We start from the raw sequence: 27792 nt of genomic DNA, 5'->3' as shown, positions 1-27792 counted from the left end.
CAGACCAGCCCTCGCATTCGGCCATTTCTGGCCTAGGATCTTTCCTATATGAGGCAGAATACTTGCGTGACGGCTCTAGGTATGCCTGTCCACTATCGATAACCACATGAATTTCCATTTTTATGACCAAGCCTCACTGTTTGCCCTCTTATCACAAGTGAACTCGTGGATAGTGCTAAGTACGTGGACGGGAGAGCCTCCGGACGAGTCGCCCATCAAGAGGGCCCAGCGGCGCGTCGTGCCCAACACCGACGACGGGGCCACGAGGGTCAAGGGCCGGGCGGGCGCGTCTTTCAGCACCACTTCTAGGTCCATTTGTGTACAAGTAGTTATTTCTATGGCCATCTAATGAAGTAATGAATACTTGTCCAGGTAGAAAACTAAGATTTGCTACAGCTTTGGATGAGAGCATAATACCAATCTGTGCGTAGCCCTTGCTTACATGCACGACCTAGTGGTTCATGTTTAGATGAATATAGGAACATATCCTTAGCACCCGCATGCTCCTTCTCGTTGTTTAAGAGAGTGTGTAACAAGGCTAGGTGTTGCGAGTCCTCGACGTATAACCGAGACTCGCAATATGTAGCATACGGGACACAAGTTTGATATGTCTGCGCCTTAAACATGCAGACATGACGCATCCTTTGGATCTGCAGCAACGCACTCAAGAGGGCCTCGGATACTTTATGCAGTCTCAGAATGCGTGTCTCCTCACTTAGCTCACCAGAGCTTATTACTACGCATCCACTGGTGGTGATTGCATATGCGCTTGGAGGTGCCTTTTTGATGAATGCATTAGCTTCGTGGCACAGCTGCTTGAGGAAGTACTCATCGGAAACAAAGCCAGCATGATATATTAGCGAAAGCACATCTTCACAGCACCAAGCCTTGGTAAATTGTTTTGCAATTCGCTTAAAGAGAAACGAAGTGATGTCGCTCTCATAAGAAGCAAGAGGATAGACAATGTTGGTGTAATAGCTTGCAAAGCACGAGGAACAAAGCTGGTTCTGCATGGCATAGTCTGCTACAAGTCTGTGCGCGTCTGAAAGCCGAAACATTTCTAGAAGCTCCCTGTTACATGTATTGCAAAACAGGTTGTGCTCTTCGTTATAAAGCTGACGTACAGAAGACGGGAGCGCCATAAAGAAGGATGTGTAGACCTCTCCACGCCTAAACCCGTCTGCGAGATGCTCCAAAGAACCAGTGGTGTAACCGGATGCCTGAAGAACAAAGTGGTACATGGTGCTGACAGCACGACTAACTACGCTGAGGACAGAAAGCTCCAGCACGCGCAAATATATTCTGTTGATGACGAAGTTAATGGAATCCAGCAAGGTACTATCTAAGTCTTTATCTTCAGTAAATGTGGCACGCTCTAACTCCGTATCTACGTATTCCTCTGGCTGTTCCAACCTACTAAGAAAGGCAGATACTGTTTTCTTATTTAGTCCGAAGAACCTGAGACTCGCAGAGGATGCCTCGAAAACCACAGAAGCAAACCCTGCACAGCAGCTGTGAACTTCCCGATGACCCGCAACCTTCTCTAGCACTCCATCGATCCAGGTCAGCAGATTGCAGTGATTGAAGTTGAATAGGGTGCCCTGGCTTAACACAGAACCCTGATTGAAAAGAGGCAGACGCCCCAAGATGGAGACGAGGCGATACACACTGAGATCTAAAGGAAGATATCCACACTCGGTGGCATCCTTCCGGCAGATGTACTGCAAAAGTCGAGAATAGTCTGAGCGCAAGCACTTCAGCTCGTGTCGAAAATAATTATTATATATACCACCACGGATAGAAGGTATATGATTCCCCAGCGAGTCTGTGGTTCCAGAATGCTCACGGTGCCGGCTTGTGTCCTTCGCGCGTACAAGGTCGCTGGGGCAATGTAGTAGAAAATCTTGCGACAGAGAATCAGGACTTTGATGCAAGTGGCCGACTGTAAAGTAATCCAAAAACGACACCGAGAGCACAAACAGCAGATCTTGTGGCGTAAGCCTCGGAATCATGTCGTCACGAACTATGGCACCCAGAGGAGCGGAGGTCTTGCTCAGTTGCTCTCCTTGGTCAATAGTGAGCACCTCCTTGAGCCCTCCGAGTAAGTTGTTTCCCAGGCTGACTGCCCTGTTCACCTCGTCGTCAGTTAACAAGAACCTGGCCGTCTCCACTTGCTCACTTCCGCTATTGATAACGTGCCTGACTGGGCGATCGACAATGTTCAAATGGAAGCTCGGCGGAGAAACTGACGAGCCTCTGGTCACCATATATCCACTCACAGGAAGAAGCAGATACTTGACAAGACTGTGCCCAAAAGAATTTTGCAACTTGAGTATTGCTTCAGGAGAAGCGGTGAAGGTGTACTGCATCGGAACCATTTGGTGAAGCAGAGCCGAGGGTAAAGTTATTCCATTGAAGAAAAGGGCGAGGCTCATCACAGGATCAATGGGCTGTCCAGGAGCATTGTTGAATACCAATGCATGAAGCATTTGGGATGGCATTACAAATCGCGATATCTTAAACTCATAGGTTGGAAGAAAGACAGACCATGGGAGCGTGGCGCACTGCAGCCTCACTGTTCTCGCCATTCGCTTCGTGGTTCGAATGAAAAGAGTTGCCCTAGTATGCAATATGCTCTGCAGCTGATGCTTACCCGGAAAATCTGCTGGCTGATCATACATCACTGTCGAAAACCTTCGCGAATCCTGGAGATATGACCGAAGAGGCCGGGCCAGAAGAGAGTTTATATCCTGATACATATCATTTGCAAAGGTGCAGGACGCATCACTAGCTGGACACGCACTCGAAACATAAGGTTCATGAGGAGAAACCCAGATTGTCGTGGCAACTAGGGATCCATAGACGCCTGGCACTGAAAACAACTTCTTATACACTGCGCTACCGTAAAGATAGATCTTGGGTGACCAAGGCCCCAACTCTTCCAGATAATAAATAGGTGTAACAGCCTCGATGGGGCGGAAGTAAAAGACATCGCTGCTGGAGGCAGAGGAGGTGCTTGGTGAAGCTGCAGAATGCCGGCGTGAAGATGGCGCGCTTTTCCGCTTGGGCTGTGCCCCAAGTTGCACATTAAACAGATCAGGATAGATCTTGCGCACTTCGTCAACAAAGCGGGCGGAATCAGTATCGAAAAGGATAAACGGCTTTTGTGAAAAGGTAGAAGTAAGATACGATGATGGCAGCTGCTGATCAGGTGATGTGTAAGAGGGCATGTGTCGCAAAGAGTACGTTAGCTTCCAGTTAGTAACGAACGTATCACACGAAAGAAGCAGAAATAGACTTAGCAGTAAAACACAAAGCGAAGAGGAATATAGAGAAGGGTGGATCACAAAATCAAAAGTACTAAAAGTCACGCGGTAGAGAGAGTGCGAAAACCGCTCCTCACCCCCATAAATCCCCTCGATGGAAAGATGGTACATAACCCGGAATACAACGGAAGTGAACAACCACATAAGCGCAGGGGCGACAAGAAGAAGCTCTGTGTTAAGTACACGCAATAATAACAACGAAAAGGACCGAAACGCTGTACTCTTGGCCACGGTCAGAGTCAACGTGCCAACCTTCTCACTAAAGCTCTTGAGCAGTCTATATGGGAGGTGGCCGCTGGCAGGATTATAGAGCCCAAAGTGGGCAAAGAACTGACCAGAAAGAAGCATCACAACGACGTACGCTATTATCAAGCGATACTGTAGATTGGATAGGTACAGCGCCGCCAGCAATCTGGGCGCATTCACATAGATGAGGTACATCGGATAGAAGGTGATGAAGCTCTTGATTGCTTGTGCAAAAAGATAAGTGGCAAAGTCTACGGCGGTACGCTTCCGAACACCCTTCCTTGACGCGTCGATGAGGCGGAGAATCCCAGAGCACAGCGAAATAAACAGCATCGTATACGACGACACAGCAATGCCGCTATGTGCACTAGACTTGTTCTTAGGTGAGGTGCCCTTCTGCACCTGATGAACCAGACCATAAAAAATCTTCGCATGAGTGTGGATCGCACACGAAAGAATCCAGCTACAAAAAAGCGAAATGACGATCCGCTGGAAAAGAAATGTGCACTCCATGGTCCGCAGGCTCCGCGTTGTCGTCTTCAGCTCGTCTGTGCTCCGGTTTGAAAGACAGGTAAGGACTGTATAGCCTTGTTGAGACGCAACAACGTCCTGGATCTGCAAATCTATTACCTTCAGGTTGTTCTGCAGGTCAGCCATATATGAATGCGAGCACCGATGCCGAGAATGTTTAGTCGGCTGGAGAATGGAGGAGATTCCCGTATCCCTTTGGGACTCGTCGATGCCTCCGTGGCTATTCTTATCTTTATTTCTGCAGCTTTCAAGTTGCCTTGTGACCTGTGCTCTGGAAAACGTTAATTCCTTATAGAAATATGCCAGTTGAGTATCTGTGAAAGGCCATAGGCTGTTCTGTGTCACTGGCACAGGCGCCACAAGGGGCTTAATAGAAAGGTAACTGAGATAATCATCAGACACAGGTCGAAAGTATTGGAGATACTCTGGCGCGGCCAAGAGCTTATTCGAGCAGTCACGACCACTGCACTCTACAACTCTATCTAGGGGGACCTTGCTGCTCTGAAAGAGCACGTTTATGTGGACTTTTGGGTTGATGGTGATCAGTGTGGCAGAGTTGTTGACCTTGGAGAGGCGGGGGAAGGTAGGGTCTATAAGAGTGACCCGCAGGTCCTCCGTTAACAAGCGCTCTTCGCCTTTGATCTTACGCTCTGCAATGGGGGCCACTCTGGCGTCAAGAGTCTCGAATGTGTCAAACTTTATAAACGCTGGCTTCTCATCAAACGTAAATGGGCGATTATAGTAAATGATTAAATCGTTGAAATTACAATTATCAAAGGTTCCATGAATAGAGTCGTTGTCGCCCCTTGCATTAGCAGTCTTGGATATCTCCAAATGCCTTGGTGTCAGAGAGCGGCAGTAAAGGGTGAAGTTAGGATCTTCCAACGTTATTCGTACAATGTTTCCAGTATTGTCTGAGACCGTTAGCGTTGTATGGTCATTATTAATGATTCTTCGGTTAACTATGTAATGTGTGTCCTTGGCCATAAATGGCCCATAGACGCTGGATCTGCCGAAAAGAACAAAGCCATAGGCCAACCACTTCCGGACCGTTGCTGCATCTGCGGACGTACCTGTGGGCGAGAAGGAGTCCGAAACAGACCCTGAAACGACAACTAAGTACTCTCCGGCCATGATTCTTCTGTAGCGATAGTTCTTAGAGCGTATGTCATCCCCCGGTCGCTCATATATAGAATGGGGATCGGCTAGCAATCCGTAGTGAGAATAAATATCCTGATAATCCTTGCCTTCTGGCTGTCTAAACCTTTCACCAACATCGTACATCTTTAGACTTGCTCGACGATACTCATTCTCAGTTAAGTGGTCATTACCGACCAGAGTGTATTCGGAACTAAAAGTCATTGGCTTCACATGGTGCTCCTGTATCGGGAGGTAGCTGTTAAAGTAGCGACTAAGCTGCTGCTTCCCACTGTGTGGCAATCTTCCATTAGGGGTGTCATGAAAAAGCTTGTAACTGCTGAGAGGAACCTCGAAATAGTCTTGAGTTGCTATGCTCAGGCTGGAGGACAGTCCAACATCGTGGCGCAGTCCCGGTTGTCCATAGAGGGCGTAAAGGCGCAACTGAAACGTCTGGTCGAGCATATTATGTAGGACATCGCTCACTGGGATGGACCCCATCACCACTTTGAGATACTCGAGAAAACCTGTTTTCTTTTTGGAGGAGTGAACAAAGATGGGTGGGAAGAAGTCTTTGTACGATCTATCCAATGAAAGATATGTGGGTAGCACTCGTTTATCTGGCACTTTGCCCTCTCCGTAGTAGCTTCCATTGGCCAGCAGGGCTTCGTCGATAATGCTGGGGTAGAACCACTCCACCACATAATGAGAAATAAAGGGAATGATAAACAGCAAGCGCTTAAGGAAAGTGACCAATACAAAGGGTAGCAGGATACGGACAGGATCCCTAAGAGACATGAGCATGAACGATGAAAGCCTATTGACGGCAAATAGCACCCCCGTAGCAAAAAGGTAAGCTACAAACAATAAGATGGTAACCATCCATGAACCTAGTCTCATCGCTACGCCACAGCCAGTAGAGAGCAACAAACTCAGAATGTCCCTACGTGTACGCTTTGCCTGCAGAACACTCTCTACGCCTGCAGCATTGTATGGTTGAAAAATGTCGAAGTCAGCCATAAAGCAATGTTCATGAGTGCTTGAATTGGTGCGGCCTTGGTATGTATAGCCCTTTCCCTCCGAAGTAGACAGCAGGGTCCTTTGAGTATGATGGAGAAGAACAGCGTCCTTCGTCGCAGACTTGCGCCACTTGAGGTGTCGGTCGCTTAGGGGTGTTTCATATGTAACTTCAGTGCTTGAAAAGTCTGAGATGACCTCCGTGCAGTTTTGGGGAGAGCCCAGCAAGTGCGCTGGATCAGTAGCAGAGTAGGTACCGTCTCCTCCCATGTCGAGTGCGATGTCATTCTTTGAGATGAGATAATTTGCTTCCAGCTCCCTCGGATCTAGAAGAGCATCATTAAGCAGGCCATTGAAAATTGGGGGATTCAAATCGTCTGCAATAGCACTGAGGGGCGATGTGTCCGGGGATGAGCCATCGGGATTGCTTTTCCGTGGGGACGGCTCAAAATCAGCTTCACATCTGTTGTGCTCTGACTCAAACGTCAGACCTATAACTGTGCGGGGATCACTCTTAGAATCTGCACATGATTGAGCAGTTGGAGTAACAGTGGCAGGAAGAAATATCTGTGTTGTATCCGAAGAAGATTGGACAACCCGTCGAGGAGCGTCTTCGGGGTTGGCATGTAACTTCTCGCTGCCGCTTCTGTTTTGTGCAGTCTCTCTCTTCTGTTTTTTGGTACGCGACTTGACTGCTGGTTTGATAACAACAACATGCATCCCCGTTTCTGCGTTGGTGAGCTCCATAGTCTTTTGACGCCGTGTGCCGGAGGAACTTGTCGTCTGTGAGTCGGCCTGGGATGGATTTGCCGTGCCGGTGTGAGAGACGCCACTGGTCACTTCTGAACGAGACCGGGCAGCCCAAGTGTTTAGAACAGGCGCCGATTGTATAGAGACTATAGGTGGCGTGAGGTCACTCGGAACTACTTTTAGAGTCTGCAGATTAGACAGACCTGGGAGCGTTGGCAAATCAGGAACAGCAGTCAGGCCGGAAGTATTAGTACGTGTGAGGGTGTCCCGTGTCAGTGGCTGGATAAGAGCAGGGCCAGGAAATGTGAGGTCTTTGGAGTGGGGGTCAGCATTTATAGATGCACTTTGGCTAGACTCGTTCAGACTGTCCAAATACGAAAGCTCACAATATCCTGTGTTAAACGATGTACACCCCGGGGTTGAGAGATCAGAGGACATAACAGGGGTGGACGGTGAGCTGGAGATAGAGTCGAAAAGAACGTCGCACCCAAATGGTTGAGAAAGATCTTTCGATGGGGGAAGCAAGGGGGGCGGCTTAGAGATTCCAACCCAACTGTTAAAGAGGATATGGACCTCGCGCTGAACCGGGTTGCTTTGATAGCCCTCGCGTAGCCGTAAAGAGTCATAGAACACGCTAATCTTGGGGTGCTCTGCGCTCACTTCATTCTTGCGCAGCACAGCAGGAAGATCACTAGGTTGATCGCTGAAGGCGCTTGCCCCTTGACTTATGCTCATAATGTTTGTTTATTTTTAAAGGTGTAACGAAAACGTCAACCCTTATCCAATACGGTCCACTCTAAAGAGTAGAGTGTACCCTGGGGTATTACCTTAACAGCATAAGCAGTTCTTCTGGACTGGACCAGACACTGACCATCAGGAATGCCTTCCGATATTATTTCTAGGCCCGGTAACGCAATGACCCATTCATATGTCTGGGAGAAATTGGATAAGTCTGGCTTCCACGCCCACACACGGAGGCGCGCCCCTCCAGCATCTCTGGTCACCGCGATAGTGAATGAGTGTTCTCCGGACAGATCAGAGGAGGTGGCAGGCAAGGACAAAAATCGCGACCCGCAGATTTCAAAGGAGCGAAGGGACATGCACAGTACTTGCCCGGCATCACTCAGTGCAACGATGTGTGGGGCTTCCATGCTGTCACACCAAATGCTGAATGGGACACGGAAATACGAGCTAAATACATTCTGAATCTCTTTTGATCTATTTGAAGCAAATTCCTCCATAGCATCCTTTGCCTTGTCGAGTACCAGAGCCAAGTCTGAGATGGGGCTACATATTTCCGGTACTACGTTATCCATTGTTGTCAATGCCCAGGCACTGGCACAACCTACGTCTTGGTCATCAGCTCTGAAATCGCCGCGGAGATATCCCATGCTGTAGTTGACCTGATCTACTAGGCTACCACCTATGTATTGCGCGGCATACACCGCCGCTTGCTCGCGTGTACATCCGTGCACCTCCACTTTGAAGACGTTAGAAGAAAAGGATATCACCTGGTCTGGTAGCAGTACAGTGGTGGCCATGGTGTCCAGAAAGGCCCTTGGTAGATTGATGGCGCCTATATCGACAGTGACCGGTGAGATGCGGACAATAAACGGATTGGGGCCTACAATGAGGCAGTGACTCCCATCAATAAGCATACTATTTATTCGAAGTGGACATGCAAGTAACTTCTGTGTGTCTTGATCCTCAGGGACGCTAAGTATTCGCGGCTCTTTCAGATTCAGATTGCACGACGGATGGAACTGGGTAAGGTCTACCACGATAAAGGACACGGCATCAGAGTAGTAGTACACCACAGACTTATAGGTTATCTTAAGCTTTCCAATGGGACGCAACGCCTCCATAGTTACAGAGTCCATCAGTTCAATTGCGAATAGGTTCTGGTCGTGAACGGAGACTGGAAGCTGGCTAGTTTCAAGATCTGCGTCTCTAAATGAACAAGCTTGAAAGCCAGCCGCTTCTATGTTCCGTGCAATGGCTGCAGTGAGGTCCTCAAGAGTGACATGGAGCACGCGACTATACTGACGGACCGTTAAGTGAACAGATGGCGAGAGATCGTAGCTCTCTGGGGTTACAATCTCAATCACAGGTTCGGCTGTAATTGATAAGCCAGATCTCGAGTCTCCTATGTATGGAAAAAGCAGGCAGCCGCCGAGGTCAAACACGCCCCAGGCACCGTTGCTCAGCCCAATAATTAACACTGGAGGGCCATCTTGGTGCAGAAGTGTGGTAAACGCCATGCACGAAATAGCCGTTGCGTACTTGACGCCGCCCAGCAGATAGTGCGGAAGTGGTGGAATGGCCAGCACCACAGGGGGCGTCGAACCATCCTGAGAAACAATGGTGGCAGTGAGGTCCATGGAAAATGCCAAAAGGCGGCTCTGGGACGACGAGCACGGGGTGAAAAGGGCAACCGCACAATATGAGCGCAGCTCCTTCACTGGCCGTAGTGCCTGCATGACAGTGGCCAGCACGAGTTCCGCCTCCTCCTGCGTAAGGTTATCGATGCGGAGGGTCGTCATAGCAAAAGAAAAACGTCTTGACTATTTATTTTTTATTGTACGGACAATTATCAACAGTAGTGGAAACAAGAGACAAGGACGTGGTACCCGTGTTATTTTTGCAATCAGGGTATTCACTAACATACCTTGGACTTGCCTTACCTATTGCATCCGCAACGACGGAATAAGTTGTCAATATGAACCCAACGCCAGTTATCACAAGTATCGTATATATTATAGCGATGTGGGAAGACCACGAGTTGAACGGCGTTCTTAGGTTGGCGTCTCCAAAGTGCTGCTTGCAAAGCTTTCTACCCTTGATGATCATGAGAGCAGACACGCTGATAATAACAAAACCCGTCAGTCCAGAGAAGCCGACAATCTTGTTCAGGTCCTTAACGAGCCCAGCCATCATCATAGCCGGAATGATAGAGATGAGCTTAGCAAAAACGACCAAAGCAAGATGCTTTTGGAGCCTCAGAGGGAAAAGCGACAAAAGATTATTGGACATTGTAAGCGCATTGATGGGGATTGCTGTCGTCACGTATATAGGCGGCAGCACACGCACAATATAGCCAAGAACCATCTCTGCACCACCTGTTTTGTCTTTAGCACAGAGATTCCAGTCTGTACCGTGCCATTGACCAAAGTTCAGCGTCAATAACCCCTCACCAAGCGTCCCAAAGTACGATCCACACATGAACAAAATAAGCGACGTTATGACAAAGATGACCATATAGGTGATTGTGAATCCGAAGTTAATTTTCCCGTGGTGCTCCTTCTTGACTGGTCGGATGATTTCCGGAATGGAATGGTGGCAAACCTGGCAGAATACAATGGATGAAAACTGATTAGCAATCCAGTATATATCCGTTTCCAATATTCTTATGGCTGAGCTAGCATTTCCTTTAGAATAGGTTTTAGAATATGGCCCCCTGGAATATCCCACAATCGTAAAAAGAAGAACCAGTGCAATGGTAGCAAATCGGCACCCAGTGAAGATTGTTTGCAGGACCTTTTGCTGACTCAAATCAAAGAATATCAGAATACAAGCGATGACCATGGCAATACACAGCCAAATCCAGTAAGCGGTATAACAAGGATCACCTAACTTACTCATCTTATTAACATCACACTCCCACGTCTTAGGACTACCCGGAAGACTGTACATCGGAATAATGGAAGTCAGAGACGATGCGACGACGTTTCCGTAGCTCCAGACCGTCCCGAAGAAGTAGATCAAATTAGAAACCTGATAGATGTAGAAGCCTGGCTTCCCATAGAACATCTTCATGAGCTCAGAAATGCAAAACTCGCATTCTGTGGAAAGAGAGTAATCGGGAGAGAGTGTGTTGCAGGCCTTACCGCCCTCAATAGTAGCGTTCCCAATGGCAGCGCTTGCGTTGGAGCCCTCGGCAGAGGCAGTGGCCGAGACGGGATTTTCGTACTCGTGCAGCTTGTTAAGGATGTCTTCGGGAGCAAATCCGCCTCTGGCCAGAGCATACGCACGCGCCAAAACCTCTGTGAAGTAGATCGCAAGAAAGAGAGTGATTCCCGAGCCAATGATGAGGATTATGACTGTCATGAGAACGCCTGCACTCCCCATGGTAACAGAAAGAGATAGAGCGCCAGTTCCTATAATGTAGTTTATAGCGATGCCGATCATCGTCCCGTACGAATAGAGATGCGATCCAGCCTTCTTCGGAGGTGCAGATTTGGCGGCCTGCTGCTGGGCTGCAGATCCATCCTCCACGGCGCCCTGCACGGATACCTCTGTGAGAACTGTGCTACGCGCACCAGGGTCTTCGACTTGCATGTATACCTTGATATTTTAAAACGAGCTCTGTGAAAATGTTGACCGGCGGAAAAAGACGCCCCCGCAGTGTTTTCTCAAAACCCACGCTGAGGTGTGGCTGGAATCAGAACCCCCAGATAAGGATCCTCTCTAGTCAATAGCTTTCAGTGTACCTACAGAAAAATATTGACCGACAACTCCACTACAGTAAAGCGCATCTCCGCTGAGACTCAAGAAGGAGCAGCTTGACGCCAGGCCCCAGCACTTGATGCCCATAATAGGCTGATTGACTGGCCTTTTCAGGGACGTCGGTCGTAGAGTCTGTCCAACGTAACTTGAGATAAGCGAAGGGAGAATGCCGGCCGAAAGGAGCATCCCACGCGGTGTTCTAGTTATGAGCAGATAAATAAGTGGGCCGCAGGAGCGAGGAGCGCGTCGTGCGTAAGTTCTAATACACACTCACCCAGTCCAATCTTTGGTTTTGGAGAAATACCAAAACCACAATGAGAGTTTCTGGTCACTAATTAGGAACGGCCAAATGGGTTCACTCATAGATGTGGCTCTCGAGAGAGCAGCTCCACGAGGCCACCTCCTCTGGCTTGAACCAGAGAGCTATCTCACGCGCCGCATCATCGAGATTGGCAGAGCCGTGAATGATGTTCCTCCCGACGTCAATGCCGAAGTCCCCGCGTATCGTGCCGGGAGCAGACTCGGCCGGCTTCGTGACCCCCATCATGGTGCGGGATATGCTCACCACATTGGCGCCCTCCCAGACCATGGCGCAGACGGGGCCGCTGGACAAGAACTTGCAGAGCCCGGCGAAGAAAGGCCTGGCGGCGTGCTCCTTGTAGTGCTCCTCGACAAGGTTCTTCGAAGGCACAAAGAACTTCATGGCGACCAGCTTGAAGCCCCTGCGCTCGAAGCGGGAGATTATCTCGCCGACGAGGCCGCGCTGGACACCGTCCGGCTTCACCATGAGAAAGGTGCGTTCACGTGCCATTTTTAATTAATTTGCTTTGCTGCGATTTTTGGACAGGGTGTCGGACCTCCGTGTTATAGACTACTTGGGCGGCATTGACAATAGCAAGGACTAGGCAGCCAATGCACATGTTTCTAAAAGCCCCCAACTGCCATTTCAGCGTACTTCGAATCGTTAAGCCAAGCAATACTGCGACAGCGCAGACTGCAGCCCCAGGGTTGCTCGTTGAAATGGATATGAGCGTGCTACAGGTCACAAAAATGGCTATGCACAGATTGTACTCCTGGACGTGATAGTACTCGACATCCAGCTCCCAGTGGACACGCTTTGCATACAGCACAGAGTGCATTATCAGACGGTACAGTAGGCTGACGACTTGCAGCCCTACTGCGGCCCTCCACAGCAGCATCCTTTGGAATAGCGCCTCCGTCAGTCCTAGCAACCCAATCATCAGTGCAAAAGCGACGGCGGAGAGGGTCAACTGTATCGAGTATCGCTCACCTACAAGCAGCGCACTGACTCCTGTTGACAGGGCACTGACACACAACTGGAGGCCTAGCCGTGTGACATCGGCCCAGCTGTTGCCATCTCTCTTGCGGATATTGTACACCTGGTTACTGATGGAGAAGCACGCGTGTAACAGTGACGCATATTCGAGGGCCCCGCCGGGATACAACAGAAAGTCGGCTAGCGCTCTTCCAGAAATGCCCAGCAAGGCACACTGGACTATGCTGTCGGTCAAAACAGCCGCCATTCCCAGCGACCCAGCCATCACCTCCGGACAGAGTAGCGTCATCCTTACAGGTCCTGGAACAAATCTACTAGACCCGCAGTAAACGTTTACATTCACTTGGCGTGGTTATGGAGCCACTTCTCTATCTCGCCAGGTGTGTTGGCCCCGCTGAAGGACTCCGTGGCACTCTTCTTGACAGTGAAGAGGGAGAGCTTTCCAGCAGAGATGTGCTTCTCCAAGCCGCCCTCGGTGAGCTCTTTGATCTTGTCCGCCGTACTGTTGAGGAGCACGTGAATAGACATCTTCTCGGACACCTTCTTGGCCAGCTTGAAGAGATAGCTGCTGGCTGCCTTGCTCTCAGTGACTATAAACAGGTGCAGCTTTCCGTCCTCCTTCGCTGCTTTCACGGCTTCCAGGAAGGCCTTTGGAGTCCTATGGTCCCTGAACGGCTTCTTCATGTTATAGAGGACAAACGAGCGAAGAGCCTTCGCCTCCCTTGCGCCGTTATAGTCGAGCACACTATCCTTCTCAGTGTTTATCATCTTTATCGTGGGAAAGCCCTGAACGTCGAACTCCCCACAGAGATCCTTCCCCCCGTTGCTCTCATTGGTGCAGTCAACCATGTAAAGGTCCACAACACCATCCAGCTCTGCCCCGGCCTTAGCGTACTCTGGCTTCAGATTCTTGCAGTGTCCACACCACGGGGCATAGAAGACAACAGACATGGAGGCGCCGGAATTGCGCAGCGTGTTGAATTCATCTTTGCCTAACTCGACAACCTTGCCGAGGGAGAGCACAAGGAGCAGAGGAGTGATCATTTTATTTCGTTTAAATCGCGATTTGACGTCATTGTAAGATATAATTTTCTCTGTTATCGTACACAAAGGCTCGCTTGCACGCTGGCCGGGACACGGTCTCCGCTATCACTACCCCTCTCTGGTTCCTCCGAGGCTCGCTCGATACATTCTCGTTTTAAAAATAGAAAGAATTTTAAATTGGCTTTTAATTACTAAAGAGCTGCCCGCCCGAGATGGCCGACTGTCGCGTCACTTGCCGCTTCCACTCCACATACAGGACTCGCTCGAAGATCGTGCGTTACAAGCGCACTCCCGGGAACAGGCTGACGTCCCTCCGCGTTAAGAAGCTGCCGAATGCCCCCCATTGCGCAGAGACCGGCAAACAGATCCACGGCATTCCCCGTGTGATCCCCCAGCACCTCACGCGCCAGCAGCGAAAAGTCTCGCGTCCCTACGGCGGCAAGCTCTGCGGGTCTGCGCTCCGTGCTCACATCTTGGAGTCGTTCCTCAATGAAGAGAACCAGGCTCTGAGGGAAATCGCCGCTCAGACAGCTAAGACGGCCAAGCAGACCGCCGGCAAGGGGCATGCGAAGTAAATCGATCAGCATTTACGTCTCACTTCGGGCCTCTTCCGAACCCCGCCTGGGACTTCATGGGGAACTTCGGCTTCTGGGGCTTTGAAGCTGCTTTCCCCCGGGGCCGCCTGCCTTGATTGTTCCTCATCGACTTACGAATCCGCGCGGGGTCGTCGCGCACCTTTTTACCAGACGCCCGCCGCATTGCCACGTCGTACTCTTTGTCAACGACGCTGTCCATCGCGGCCCGGTCTCCCTTAGCGGCCGCAGCAATCGCCTGTTCCCGTTCCTTCTTAGCTGCAATGGCCTCCTTCAAAGCACGCTTATCAGCAGCCTTGCGGGACCGGGGGATGCCGTCGAGTATCTGGACTTTTTCGCTCCCAACTGCGCCAAGATTAGCTGCCTGGATGTCGTCGGTGTCACTTTCAGGAGAGGCACTGGACGAGGTATCATCTGAGGCCTCTTCCGTGAACGCTGGCTGTGTCTGCTCTTGCTTCTTGAAAAGCTCGCTGTCAGCCTTTCTGTTGTTCTCGAAACGTTCGAGGAGCATATGCTTACTTATCCCATGGGGGCGCACGGCCACATGCAGCGGCAGAGCGGCCATTACGGAGGCAAGCCGCTCATAGATCTCTTCTACCCTCAAATTAATCATTTAAATGTTTTACGTAAGAACTACTGCTTTACTTTTCGGGCACGAGGATTCTTTTTAGAGGAAGGCGCTATAGACCGATAGTCGTAGTCCATAATGCCTTGAAGGTAGCTGGTGAGGGCTGTCTGCGACTTCCCACTGACGAGAGGTATCTCCTGAATCTCTTTGAACTCTTTCCACGTATCCATAGAAACGCCGCTAAATGTGTCCGTTAGCAGAGAAGCAAAGCAGTCTTCATCTGGAGCGAGCTCTCTTCCTTTTTTCATATGTTGCAAAAGAGCGTCTCCACAAAGCTCCCATCCATTAGCAATTAAAGACGCAAACATGGGCATGTTTGACGCTAGTATACTGCCCCTCCCCGAGGTGCCTAGCCTAGCCGACCTTGTCCAAAACTCGTCCACCTTTGCAGCTGCCGACTTAGCAGAACTCACTGCATTCAACACCATTCCTGGGAAAGTATTTTGGCGAAAGGTTCCAAAGCTTCCTGTTCCTGTGAGATCAAGGGTAGAAAGTATGAGGTTCGGCAGTACAGCAGAAAACACGGCCTGATCGCGGCTACACGACCAGTCACCAACAGACATCATCCTAGCCAGCATGGTCTCGCTCGTGGATAGCAAGTCGGACAGGACAGAGGTGTAGCTCAAGAGCCCGGCTGTCTTCGTGCGATAGTTCTGGAATATCCCCGCAGTATTCAAAGAAGGGTCTCCCATGTGGAGCGTTATAAGAGATCGATAGCAGCCATCCTGCTTTGTGTTGGCAACCCACTGCTTGAGCACGCGGTAGTCGAGAATGAGATTCCAGGTTTCAAACATCGTTGGTGCTGCCGTGACAATATGAAGTGACGACAACGCTTTCGCTGAGTATGACGAATCTTTGCTACCTGCTGTCCTGAACTGCAGCTCATTGATGGCATAGCGGACGTCACTGCGCACACGCTCTGCAATAAGACTTGCATGACCAGATTGGAGAGACACGTTCTCTGCTTCGGCAACAGACAAAAGAAACTTCCCGATCATGTCCTTCTGAGGTCGCTCAAAGGGGAACAGTGCACATTTGCTACGTAGGGTCTTCAGCTTCTGGTCGTGCGCATTGTTACAGATAAAGATTATGGGGACACGGTTAGACTCCTTGTTCATTACTGAGAGCAAGTAACTAGCACCTCCAGCGTCCATACTCTCACACTCGTCGATTATTAAGCATAGGCCTGTCTTACTATCGTTGCTTGTCGACCTGCTCAACCTCTGTGCCCCGCCTAAGAACCTAATGATCCCACAGCTCTCAAAGACATCGGATAGCGCCTCCTGGAGTGAAAGCTTGCTGCGCTGCTCGGCGACACTCAGGTAATAAGGAGAGTAGCTACTCTCCTTGACGATAAGATTAACGGCGAGGGTCTTTCCAATACCCGAAGGCCCCGAAACCAGAGCTGCCTTGAACTGAAAGCGTTCTCCCATGCCCTTGTTGTACCTCGCATACCCTTCTGAAGAGAGGACAGACTCCACCGGCACTTTGTTTATGAAGACATCCGCCCAGTCTGTAAGCCAAAGCCTAAGCTGATTGATCATTATATTGTTCCCAACAACCGCAGAAATGCGAGTAGGTGTATGCTTCATCAACCAATCTAGTTCAGACATAGGTGTTTGGAAGCGGACAAGCTCTTTATGCTTTTCATGCTCTTCTCTGCTAGCCGTGGATCCCTGAACACCAGTAGTTTTCTTTTCAGGCTGGTCAAAGTTTTCTGCTTTTACAGTAGAGGTGGCGGAATCACCAATAGAAGAACTTGCTATAGCTCCTAAGGCAACCAGCTCTTCTCCTGCTCCGCCCTGACCAGAAGACTCGTACTGCTTATTGTGCTCTGCAATAACATCTGCAAGTTCGTCTGTAGTAAGAGGTTGGAGGCTCTCAGTGAAGGATACCCAAGGTACCCAATCGGGAACGCCGCTCTTCTTCACAACAAGATCATAAAACTCCTTTTCTGAAATAATACGTACAAATTTGGCCTTTGCGTCCCTAATTTTTGTTACACCAGGATCATCTCCGACGACTAGGTAACTTGTCCGCCCACTGACAGCCGTAGTTACCGTGCCTCCCAAGTTAGCTACATAAAGCTTGAAGTCGGTGTCAGACATCGTCCGTAGATTGCCAGTGCGAACAAAGATAAGCTTGGAAAGGGAGTTGACAAGTCCGCGTGGCCGAAGCGTTTCATAGTTTACGGATGCATTTGTACGGCTGTTATATGGGTTCGCCCCTCGCTTATTTTGCTCAACATTTGCAGGAATGAGGTTTGCAAAGGGCTCATCTATAAGTGGCCTCTCAATGTGGGCGACCGGATTCAGAGACTCTGCTGCGCTCTGGAATACATCCATAAAGATATCTGCGGCGTCCTCTTGCCCCAGATTCTCGGGCTGCATAGACTTCACTTTGGGCGGATTGGAAACAGTCTGGGCCGCCTCAAAAGTCACAAATGTGGGGGCAGTGCTTGCTGGCTCTTTATCTGCTGAATTATTATGTGAACCGTTATGGTTCGCCGCAGCAGGCGTTTCAAGCGTAACACGGGGGCCTCGTGCTTTCTGCAGTTGCTGCTCTATCACACTTGCACCCTGAGGAAGAGCGACTTCAGTCACTGGCTTAACCATATAAGGCGGATTAAGAAAGCATCGCTGGTTAAATGCGCTCTCATCAGCCTGGAAATTTATCATTGTTTTTTGGGCCTTTCAACCACACCCTCCTTGGTGCAGACACATATAAAAGACACAGTGCAACCACTGCTCCGTGAGACGACTGACTCTAAAGTCAGTCAGTTTGAGGATTGATTGGATGGACGTCTCGCCCCAAGCCGACAGCAACGTTGGCGTGTCCATCGCTCCATGCCAGCTAGCGCATGACGGAATATCCGCTGGAACATAACACTCTTGAAATCTGGCTACTGCCTGGAAAAAAGGCATGCTTAAGCGTTCCGGTATTTACTGCTGTATTTGGAAGCAGGGGTAGTGAATCACTGCTTACAACTCCGGTTACACTATGCAACAGCTATTGCTAATTTTATGAAAAGATGAAAATAAAATGCTGGTCTTCTCCGTTGGATTACTAGCCCTTCGGATTGCTCGCATAAAGGGTTTTTCTTCTGTGGAAACAGCTACTTCTGATTTAAAGTGTTACCATTCTCTTAAGCTAGGAGAAGACACAGTCTGTACTGATTGCATGACCTTCAATACCGTTCCTATTAACGGTATATGTGTTCCCGATGACCCTAACATATGCATCACCTTGCAGGGCTATAATACTAAGTGCGGATCGTGCACCTCAGACTATATGCTGTTTGAAGACGGCTGTTACGATCTCAATGGAAAGTATGCGCCACTAATATGTGCAGTTGAAAATCGATATGTTCTGGGGGGCGCCACGTATTGTTCGCAGTGTGCATATTTGGATTATGTGCCGGTCAATGGCATTTGTGATAGTGCAAATCCGTTCGATACCTGTGCCAATAACGTGTGCACCAAGTGCGGGTTTTCCTCCTTCCTGTTCAATGGTGGTTGTGTCTCCAAGAGCTCTAGTCTCGGAAAGCTTGTCTGTGCAGGTACTGTGAGTGATGGCAAATGCACACAGTGTGCCGACGGATTTTCCACTGATGCAACCGGAATGTGCATTCCTTGCGAGGTTCCTAACTGTAGCTCGTGTCCAAATGGCAAGAGCACATGCTCAAGCTGCAAGGAGGGCTTTTTCCTTGATAGCACAGGCGTGTGCATGCTGTGCAGGCATCACTGTGCTGTCTGTTCTTCTAAAGACGACTGTGACAAGTGCCGAGCGAACGCGCAAGAGCTGATGATCGGATCTAAAAGAGTATGCATTGGGTGCGGAGATACTAGCTCTCAGCACGAAGGATATTTAGGTATAGAGTTCTGCTCCCAATGTACTCTTCCATCGACACCGGGTCCAGTGCAGTGTCACAAGTGCTTCCAGAATTACTATAGTCTTACCGACTCTGCAACTGGTTTTGTCAGTTGCTACGCTGCATGCCCCATTGGCACATACGGTGATGCCTATTCGATGTCTTGTAGATCCTGCTCAGCAAACTGCAAGATATGCGAAAGCTCTCACAGCTGTACTGAGTGCACTCCTGGATATTATCCTGGCTTTATGTCATGCGTGCCCTGTAAGGTTTCAGGTTGTAGCAGGTGCACTTCTGGATATGCTGGAGATACCTGTGAAATGTGCTTACCGGAAACACCCTACATGAATTTGGCAGGAACAGAGTGTATTGCTGCCTGTCCGACTGGTTCCAAACCCGACACTAGTACCCCAACAAAATGCATATGTGATTTTGGATATGGTCTAGCAGAGAATAAGAATGCTTGCATGAACTGCAGTGACAGATATTGCAAGTTGTGCGCAGAAGATCCAAGCGTTTGCACAGAGTGTTTCTATGGAACTAAAGCGGATGGGGCGGTTGAGTGCCCACCACCCGTGTGCGCTGACAACTGTGTGTCTTGTGCTCAAGCCGGACATAACTTTTGCGATATATGTCAAGAAGGTTTTAGGCTGACGGCCGACCTAAAATGTGCCAGATGCTCCGATGAGAACTGTTTGACGTGTGCTAATGATGCTGCTGTGTGTACTGGATGTCAGTATGGATTTAGGCTATCGTCTTCCGGTACATGTATCCAGTGTGGATCGGGGTGCAAAGTATGCAACGAGAGCATGTGTATTGAGTGCAGCAACACTGCACACTTTGTAAGTATTGATGGAGTCTCCTGTGATACGGAGTGCCCTTCTCACTCCACCCCGGTATCTGATAGCAATGCTTCTCGCTGTGTGTGTAACAATGGTTATACTCCTGAGCTGGAGGCAAGACTCTGTGTTGAGGAGCCAAAGGTATGTCCTCTAGGGTGTATCTGTGAATCAGCTCCTGTGTGCAGTGGATGTGCGGACGGATTCTTTGAGAAGGACCCCGATAGGACCGATAGTGGCCGTTGCCATAGCTGCGCACTTACTACGGATTCTCAGGGGGACCAGACGACGACCGGATGTAAGATCTGTCGGCTGGTTGAGGACACGATATTATGCAGCGAATGTCTTCCCAATTACAAGCTATACGATTCCAACGGAGTTGTCCACTGTATGAAGACTTGTCCCAGTGGCACTCATGACACAGGTTCTCACTGTGTTAAATGCCTAACAAATAATTGTATGCAGTGCAATGCCGATAAGACAGTGTGTGAAGTGTGTGTCCATGACTATTATCTATGGGAAAATGAATGCATCTCATGCAGCTCCTTGGAGTGTGCTGAGTGCGGTTTGCTAAACACCTGTACAAAGTGCATGAGCACTAAAAAATGCAGAGCGTGCGCTATTCCTCATTGCAGAACTTGCAACGCATTGGGTAAGTGCACCGTTTGTGAAAAGGGTTTCTATGGCCCAATGTGTCAGCCATGTGGAGGTAATTGTTTAACTTGCTCCTCAGAAAACCCTGGACTCTGCTTAGAGTGTCAATCAGGGTCGATTATGAGCATGGGAAAGTGTTACAATATGTGTACAGAAGGCGAGGGTTCAGGAAAGTGCGCGATAGGCTCATGCGATATGCAAACGGGGGCGTGCATGCGTTGCTCGGTGCTATCGGAGTTTCCAATTAATGGTCTGTGCACATCGGATCCTCGTGGAAATAACTGCTTAGCTGGTAGGTGCATTGAGTGTACAGCTGGTTACTTTTTCCACGGCAACGGATGCTACAGCATAGCAGCCGTCCCTGGCAATGGGATATGTGTGGCCTCTCTCAGAGGCTACTGTACTGCATGTCACGATGGATACAGTTTGCAGAAAGACGAGTGCGTTCTGTGCAAGGTAAGCGGATGTGCTAAATGCGTATCTGATCCTACTATCTGTGAGCTTTGTACCATTAAGGCGTACGTAGTGGACCCCGCGGGATCATCGTGTGTTCCTAAATGTGCTGTACCTAGCTTCGGCGTCAGCTCATCCTCCAAGCATTGTGTTTTATGTACTGATCAAAATTGTTTGGAATGCACAGACTTGGCTGATAACTGTAGTAGGTGCAAGATTGGCTACCACTTGGTAGAGGGTACCTGTGTAGCTTGTCACAGCACATGCTTAACCTGCTCTGGACCAGGGGAGAGCGACTGTTTGACGTGTATCAAGGGAAAGGCGCACTCTGCTGGGACAGGGTCGAGTACTTGTACTGACGCGTGTGTCGAGAATTCCCGAAATTGTCTTCTATGCAATGCAGTAATTTTCGGCACTGCGTACTGTTCACAGTGTACATCTGGTCACTATCCTATCAATGGGGACTGCCACATGGCCGCAAGAGATCTCATCTGCTTGAATGGAAAGAATGGTATCTGCACCCACTGTGCTCCAGGATATTTCCTGTATTCCGGTGGGTGTTATCAGTCGGACAGACTTCCAGGCTCGTACGTCTGCGCCCAGTCTGCTACTGACGAGGGGTTGGGCGTATGCAGCAAGTGTCAGCTAGGATATGGACCGCTCTCTGGATCCTGTACACCGTGTGAGAGCACAAACTGTCAGGCGTGCGAGTACTCCAGCAATATATGCACCGTGTGCTCCGACGGCTACTATGGGGATAGCTGTGTCCAGTGTCCCAAGACCTGTGCATCTTGTAAGAGTAATCTTCAGTGTACCCAGTGCGCAGAAGGATACTTTGCAGCCACTGATTATGAGGTCTTTGATCCCTCTCACTGTGTGGCATGCTCTGACGAAGAAGGGAAAAACGGATATGTTGGAATGCAAGGATGCCTATCATGCGTTGGCCCAGCAGTTCCGGGACCGATTTTATGTCTTTCTGAAGCTGGTCCATACGTGCCAGTTGTACCCCCAGCCTCAAACGCCCGTCTGTCGCTAACCATAGGGTTATCAGTCACTGCAGTGGCTCTTCTTCTTATTGCCTTGGGCATTCTTCTCTGGAAGCTTTTGTCTGCAAGGAAACTCAGCAGAACCAGGTGTATGCATCTCCCCGGCTCAACAACAGAATTACTTGCAGGCGCTTCAGGGACTGGTCAATCTATGATATTTGACTCTATCAATCTGTCTATTACTTAATTCTTGGTAATCTCTTTGTATTGTAAATCGTGTGTAGACCCCAATTCGTACTAATTTGTGATCGGCGAAGATAAACATCCTGGGCATGAAGTTTGGCGAACGTCTTGTAAGTACGCTCATTCCAGAGTGGAGACAGCACTATTTAGATTATAATGGCTTTAAGAAGTTGCTCGACGAGCACGTAAACGACTCAGAGCGTCTTCTCCCGGTCAACGATCGGCTTGAAGCCGAGCGTAGCGAGTGGAACAGGACTGGGTTTTCAGAGGCTTTCTATGAAAAACTACGCTTATCAGTGGGACAAGTTGAGAGCTTTTACCAGAGCAAATGCCGCGAATACAAAAATCTGTGGAAATCGATTCAAGCAATTCTTTCTTCAGAAGCAGGACACCTATCACCAGAGCCACTTGTTTCAGTGCACAATAGTGACGGCGCTAATAATGCAGGATCTGAAAAAGATGCAGGAGCCCCATCAGAAGACATTGAGACGTCGTCTTTGAAAGTAGCCAAGGAGTTTGTGATCACCAACAAAAGTCTCAGCAGGCATAGCAGAAAAGATCGAGCTATTAAAGAGAGCAAAAAGAAACGCAGCCACCCCAAGCTTACCAGATCAGAGCTTAAAGACGTGGAGGAGAACATCTTTGAATTATACAAGAGCGTCCGCATGCTCAAGGAATTTACCTCTCTCAATGAAACAGGCTTTATCAAGATAGCTAAGAAGCATGACAAAATGTTTCCCACGTCTGCATTCTGCACCGAAAGAATAAAGGAGTTACTGATCAAGACCAGCTTTGCATCTCAGTCCGCTTTGAGTGACTTTGAGGACGACATTGAACGAGTATACGGCCAACACTATGATACAAAAGGAAAGGGCGCAAAGAAAACGCTGGTCTCCTATTGTACTCCGATGGGGGATCTTTCCAGACAAAGAGAGCGCCTAGCCCTGCACACAGGGGTCAGCCTAGGATTCTTCGTCCCCATAGCATTGATGCTGGTGGATATTGTCTTGAACATAATCATGTCAAAGCACTACTTAATAGATTTACCTCCAATCTGCAGACACTTGAATCGTTTTCACTTAAGCATAGTAATATACAGCCTTTCCCTAGCTATGGTTTTTGCTATCTATGAGGTTAAGCGTATCAACTATGTTCTCATCTTGGAGCTGCCCTCTGCGAATATGGTTGCAGGGGCCAACACCATTGCTATCCGTGCACTTTGGTTTTCAACGATCCACTGCATTGCGATCGTGATGGGCACCGCCAGTGCATACACCTCTCTCTCAAGTCATGGCCAGCCGGCCTTTTCGGAACCTCTTCCCTATCCATTTGGTAAATACTTGGCAGCTCTTGCACAGTTGACTCCTTACGAGCTTTGGCTGTGCATACCTTTCGCCTTCTACTTCTACTGGCTCGTAACCGCCATCTTTTTCTCCAAAAGGCACAAATTAAGGCATTACTGTTTGATGGTCTTCCTCCGCTGCTTGAATCCCCGCGTACGACGGATCAATTTTCCCCAATTCTTCTTCATGGATCAGTGTGTTTCTCTTTCTGTGATGATTATAGATTTGTGTTACGTCCTATCTGGTGGTTATATACCGGACTACATTACTGCATGCTTTCTGACGACATTCAATATCATCCGAGCCATGCAGTGTGGGCGTAGATATAAGGAGTCCGGGAATGCCTATCCGAATATCCACAATATGCTGAAGTATTTGGTTTCAATCCCAGGCTGCTTTATGGAGGTCTCTGCTTTGGTCAAAATATCGGGCATCAAGTATACGCTATACTCTATCCGTTGGGTTGAGATAATTTATAAACTTTACTGGGATACAGTGGAGGATTGGGCATTATTCAGCGGGGGCTCGGGCGCCTTACTTTTCAAGCAAATCCATTCAGACTCGAAAGCATACCGGAAAGGGATTTTGCAACGATCATCTCTGTTTAGTATTCCAACTCTGTACTTCTGCTTCTTTCTTAATATAGCAATCCGCATTTATTTGCCTATATCTTTAGTTATTCCACATCCGTCTCTACGGGACTTTTGGATAGCGAGTATAGCTGGGCTGCTGGAGGTCTTCCGTCGCAATATTTGGAATATTCTCCGTCTCGATAACCAGCAGGCAACCAACTGTGAAGGATATGTTGTCTCTCGTTTTATCCCATTGCTGGAAAGTCACGAGGAACGGGACAAACGTCGTTTAGATAATAAGAACCACAGCGCTGGCACGTAGGGCACCAAGCTTTTCTCCCATAGCTTCTAACATACGGATTATACATGTGTTTACTGCCACGTTGTAAATCAAGGAAAAACTATCATTTGGTTAATAGCCTTTATATGTTCCGGCGTTCAGAGCTGCTAGTGTGCGGTCAACGTGCTCCTCACGTGCTCGTAGGGACTGCTCCTTCGTGTTCAGGCGTTCTTCCCACTCACGAAGTTCACGTTCACGTTGGGCATGTCCACCGCCTGGTGGAGCACTCTTTGGTATTTCAGGCGGCGCCTGTGCAGCATATGCAGGCATAGCTTTTATTCTCTCATTCATCTCAATGATACGACTGTGCTGAAGGATATCTGTTGCAGATGGTCGTGCTGAAGGATTGGGGTTGAGCATTAAGTCGATTGCAGCTGACAAATCGCTAGAGTAGTGAGACGGTATGGCAGGGCGTGCACCCTGCTTAACCTTCGTCTTGAGGGACTCTATGTTAGATGCCACGAATGGGGGCTGCAGGGCACAGAGCTCGTAGATGACGCAGCCGAGGGACCATATGTCTGCCTTCTCTGTGTAGGACTGCTTCTGGAGGACCTCTATGGCCATGTAGAGGGGGGTGCCGACGTTTGTCTGGGCCACAGAATCTTCTCCGAGGGTACGGCAGAGACCAAAGTCTCCCAGCTTGATGGAGCCATCTTGAGTGAGGAACACGTTACCGGGCTTTATATCCCGGTGGATAACTTTGTGGACACCTGACTCGTCTTCACTATGGATGCTATGGCAATAGTTAAGGGCATGGAGGAGCTGGACAAAGACAGACCAGATCTTCTCCTCAGCGATGTAGCGCCTGTCTGTCTTGTGCCGCTTGATGTACTTTGCGAGGTCTCCATTCTCGCAGTACTCCATGACGATGAACATCTTCGCGTTCTCGCGCTCGACAAAGCGGTCGATGTAGGAGACGATGTTCTCGTGGCTGAGCTCCTTGAGCGTGTTGACCTCGTGGACGAGGAGCTTCTTCTCCTTCTCGCTCATCTTGGCGTAGTCGATTTCCTTGCACGCGAAGATCCGCCCGTTCGTCCTGGACTGGACCTTGTGGACCTTCCCGAAGGAGCCGCTTCCGATGATGTTGAGGAAGATATACTGCTGTCGCACATCCCTAGAATCTCTGCTTTCGCGGGCTCCACCCTGCTGTGAAGGCTTTGGATTGGCATTATACATGAGGGAGTCTTTTTAATTTCAAAATTTAACCCCAAGTTTTATTAAGTAAATGGGCGTGAAGCTTCTGGGCTAAAGCAAAGCAGAAGGGTTCATCCATAACGTGTGTCGAGCGCTTGTAAAACGGATTCATGGATTCGGCTGCAAGGAGAGCCTCTGCGGCAAGGAAAAAAAGCTTTAATTGATTAGAATTGCATTTGGCTTCTACAGGAATTAACATTAAGAGTATGGACCTGTCAACGGTTACATATGCATGGGCCACATAGCCCAACGATTCTGCAATCTTTAGCATGAGACAATCTACGGTGGGTTGCTCCATCTGCTTGGCAAGGTTTGCATAAACCAAATCCAGAAGCGAAAATAGGAACATCTCCACTTTGACATCTATTGGCATCCAGTTCCCATTAAAAAGCATCTGGCCGGTGAACACAGGGGCCTGCTCGCTGCTGACGAATACAAGACTGATCGACATACTTTTAAAAAAATCTGTCCTATTTGCTTTTAGTAATTTACATTTATTAGACCGTGCACCATGTATATGCTCGCGCCCCTGTACCGGCCGTACTCCGTTGGGCAGGGTGCTGCTATAGTGGGGACGTCTGTTGGCTTCTTAGATGGCGGTGATAGCTACTTTTATGTGCACGTATCTTCTGGATACCTCCGTCTATACTTGCTTAATGAAGCGGGGCACATCTCTCAGGTTGGAGAAATCCCCAAGTGCGAAGTGTTCACTGTCCTCTCCCTATCTGATCCTGGCACCCCCCGGTGGTCACTGTTACAGACAGATCCGGAGGCTACTAAGACAGGCACAGAGCCGTTCTGCATAATCCTTGCTGCAGCTGGCAATATCGTCTGTGTCTACACCGTAACAATTGACAAAAACAACAAGAAAAATCTTTGGGTTAATGCAGTAGCAGAGCTGGCCCTTGTGGGCCCAGTAAGTTGTTTGGCCACTAATGGAGCAGTCCTGGTAGCGTCTATTGGGACTTTCATCTGTGCGTATGAGCTGGGCCCATTGTTGGCTGGTGATACTTCTGGGCTCCAGGCGCCTATCAAGCTAAGCACATCTAATATTGCAGATCTGTCCTTTTGCAGGAATCGGCCGACAGAGCTTTTATTCATTAACGCAGTGAGTGAGTTGGGCTTTCTGAATCTCGACGCTTCCGGGCCTCAGCGGGAGGTGCTCTTTGGGAACTCTGAAGATGTTTCTGATGACATATTTATTTTCGGATCGGCGTATCCGTTTCCGCTCGGTGTTGTTTATTACTCCACCGAGTCTTTATGCTTGACGACGGGGTCCATGGGAATGGCTCTGGCAGATCCTGAAGATGGAGCTATCTTCTACCAGAACATGGATATCCGTTCCCTTACTAAGTCGCATGACTATATTCTTAGCGTGCACAAGGCAGAGGACTCTGTTTTTGTGACATGCGGGAAGTTCAGTGGCTCCGTAACGGTGTTTAAGTTCTCCGACGGGGTTTTCACTAGACATGCTGTTTTCTCGTTACCTATTTCCAGCACGCAAGCAGAGCGAGGCACACGTCCAGAGTTATCCCCGGCGGGAGTTACCAATACTAAAGGCAGTGATACCCCCAGCGGAGCAGACTCTGATGAGCAGCAAGAAGCAGATCTCTCCGTACGTTCCATAGCATGGGGCCAGAGGCGGGCCCTGCTTCTTGATTGTACGAGCACAGTCACCGCTTACGAGCTTACTGGAGACGGCAGCCTCCTGCACATGCACGCATAGGTGCCCACGCGGCTGGCCATTAGGCTCAGTAAATCTAGAGCACACCAACGTCTTGCTGTTTACTCGAGAAGCCGGGAGAGCCCCTTACAGTTCTTCCTTGCGCAGCTTGGCGTCGGCGTTGAGGACACGCACGCCCATCTTTTTGGCCTCCTCAAGGATCTGCTTGCGCGACCTCGCAGAAACGCCGTGTGCAATCTGTGCAGCGTGCGTCTTGTTGTTCATGAAGAGGGTCTTGAGCTCGTGGACAGTGGATATCCTGTGCTTGAAGAAGCCGCAGGGGAGCATGAAACGCGTCTCCTTATCGGAACCGTAGCCGATGGAAACCATGGGGCGCTGACCCCTGTACTGGTGGCGCATCGGAGAGTCTATCCCACGGGGCTTTCTCCACGAAGGCTTGACGCGGACGAAGCGCTCGGACTGGAAGCGGATGAATTTGTTCTTCCTCTTCTTGATGATGATCTTATGCGGGAGGGGGTGGATCATCTCGCCGGCCATA

The 27792-nt window shown here is 49.3% G+C and overlaps 15 protein-coding genes across 15 annotated transcripts; 4 read left to right on the top strand and 11 right to left on the bottom strand.

Annotated features, from left to right (window-relative positions):
- Positions 1–380: 380 nt before the first annotated feature.
- GL50803_0016513 (putative membrane spanning protein) lies at positions 381–7742 on the bottom strand (the record flags this gene model as incomplete). Its single annotated transcript, XM_001706049.1, has 1 exon — positions 381–7742. One exon carries the CDS (start codon positions 7740–7742, stop codon positions 381–383), a length of 7362 nt encoding a protein of 2453 aa, XP_001706101.1.
- A 35-nt stretch (positions 7743–7777) lies between these two features.
- GL50803_0011297 (uncharacterized protein) lies at positions 7778–9550 on the bottom strand (the record flags this gene model as incomplete). Its single annotated transcript, XM_001706047.1, has 1 exon — positions 7778–9550. One exon carries the CDS (start codon positions 9548–9550, stop codon positions 7778–7780), a length of 1773 nt encoding a protein of 590 aa, XP_001706099.1.
- A 25-nt stretch (positions 9551–9575) lies between these two features.
- GL50803_0011299 (putative Amino acid transporter) lies at positions 9576–11345 on the bottom strand (the record flags this gene model as incomplete). The annotated part of the gene is made up of 1 exon (XM_001706044.1): positions 9576–11345. The coding sequence occupies one exon, from the start codon at positions 11343–11345 to the stop codon at positions 9576–9578; it is 1770 nt and encodes a 589-aa protein (XP_001706096.1).
- A 523-nt stretch (positions 11346–11868) lies between these two features.
- On the bottom strand, positions 11869–12324 carry GL50803_0011301 (Nucleoside diphosphate kinase; the record flags this gene model as incomplete). The annotated part of the gene is made up of 1 exon (XM_001706043.1): positions 11869–12324. The coding sequence occupies one exon, from the start codon at positions 12322–12324 to the stop codon at positions 11869–11871; it is 456 nt and encodes a 151-aa protein (XP_001706095.1).
- GL50803_0029486 (uncharacterized protein) lies at positions 12314–13099 on the bottom strand (the record flags this gene model as incomplete). Its single annotated transcript, XM_001706040.1, has 1 exon — positions 12314–13099. The coding sequence occupies one exon, from the start codon at positions 13097–13099 to the stop codon at positions 12314–12316; it is 786 nt and encodes a 261-aa protein (XP_001706092.1).
- A 50-nt stretch (positions 13100–13149) lies between these two features.
- GL50803_0029487 (Protein disulfide isomerase) lies at positions 13150–13854 on the bottom strand (the record flags this gene model as incomplete). The annotated part of the gene is made up of 1 exon (XM_001706038.1): positions 13150–13854. One exon carries the CDS (start codon positions 13852–13854, stop codon positions 13150–13152), a length of 705 nt encoding a protein of 234 aa, XP_001706090.1.
- A 212-nt stretch (positions 13855–14066) lies between these two features.
- Positions 14067–14429, top strand: GL50803_0036069 (Ribosomal protein L34; the record flags this gene model as incomplete). Its single annotated transcript, XM_001706037.1, has 1 exon — positions 14067–14429. The coding sequence occupies one exon, from the start codon at positions 14067–14069 to the stop codon at positions 14427–14429; it is 363 nt and encodes a 120-aa protein (XP_001706089.1).
- Positions 14430–14448: 19 nt separating this feature from the next.
- Positions 14449–15060, bottom strand: GL50803_0011305 (uncharacterized protein; the record flags this gene model as incomplete). The annotated part of the gene is made up of 1 exon (XM_001706035.1): positions 14449–15060. The coding sequence occupies one exon, from the start codon at positions 15058–15060 to the stop codon at positions 14449–14451; it is 612 nt and encodes a 203-aa protein (XP_001706087.1).
- Positions 15061–15080: 20 nt separating this feature from the next.
- GL50803_0015392 (Replication factor C, subunit 1) lies at positions 15081–17753 on the bottom strand (the record flags this gene model as incomplete). The annotated part of the gene is made up of 1 exon (XM_001706033.1): positions 15081–17753. The coding sequence occupies one exon, from the start codon at positions 17751–17753 to the stop codon at positions 15081–15083; it is 2673 nt and encodes an 890-aa protein (XP_001706085.1).
- Positions 17754–18117: 364 nt separating this feature from the next.
- GL50803_0011309 (High cysteine membrane protein Group 1) lies at positions 18118–22125 on the top strand (the record flags this gene model as incomplete). Its single annotated transcript, XM_001706032.1, has 1 exon — positions 18118–22125. The coding sequence occupies one exon, from the start codon at positions 18118–18120 to the stop codon at positions 22123–22125; it is 4008 nt and encodes a 1335-aa protein (XP_001706084.1).
- An 85-nt stretch (positions 22126–22210) lies between these two features.
- GL50803_0016516 (EXS family protein) lies at positions 22211–24358 on the top strand (the record flags this gene model as incomplete). The annotated part of the gene is made up of 1 exon (XM_001706031.1): positions 22211–24358. One exon carries the CDS (start codon positions 22211–22213, stop codon positions 24356–24358), a length of 2148 nt encoding a protein of 715 aa, XP_001706083.1.
- Positions 24359–24448: 90 nt separating this feature from the next.
- On the bottom strand, positions 24449–25552 carry GL50803_0011311 (Kinase, NEK; the record flags this gene model as incomplete). Its single annotated transcript, XM_001706029.1, has 1 exon — positions 24449–25552. The coding sequence occupies one exon, from the start codon at positions 25550–25552 to the stop codon at positions 24449–24451; it is 1104 nt and encodes a 367-aa protein (XP_001706081.1).
- Positions 25553–25577: 25 nt separating this feature from the next.
- Positions 25578–26021, bottom strand: GL50803_0011312 (putative TRAPPC2; the record flags this gene model as incomplete). The annotated part of the gene is made up of 1 exon (XM_001706028.1): positions 25578–26021. One exon carries the CDS (start codon positions 26019–26021, stop codon positions 25578–25580), a length of 444 nt encoding a protein of 147 aa, XP_001706080.1.
- A 60-nt stretch (positions 26022–26081) lies between these two features.
- On the top strand, positions 26082–27296 carry GL50803_0024528 (uncharacterized protein; the record flags this gene model as incomplete). The annotated part of the gene is made up of 1 exon (XM_001706027.1): positions 26082–27296. The coding sequence occupies one exon, from the start codon at positions 26082–26084 to the stop codon at positions 27294–27296; it is 1215 nt and encodes a 404-aa protein (XP_001706079.1).
- Positions 27297–27380: 84 nt separating this feature from the next.
- Positions 27381–27791, bottom strand: GL50803_0014049 (Ribosomal protein L32; the record flags this gene model as incomplete). Its single annotated transcript, XM_001706026.1, has 1 exon — positions 27381–27791. One exon carries the CDS (start codon positions 27789–27791, stop codon positions 27381–27383), a length of 411 nt encoding a protein of 136 aa, XP_001706078.1.
- Position 27792: the final 1 nt, after the last annotated feature.

This window comes from Giardia intestinalis, chromosome 4, assembly GCF_000002435.2.
Source record: "Giardia intestinalis strain WB C6 chromosome 4, whole genome shotgun sequence".
Classification (NCBI taxonomy): Eukaryota; Fornicata; order Diplomonadida; family Hexamitidae; genus Giardia; species Giardia duodenalis.
Note: the sequence above shows the minus strand (reverse complement) of the source record. Positions and strands in the feature narration are given on the sequence as shown.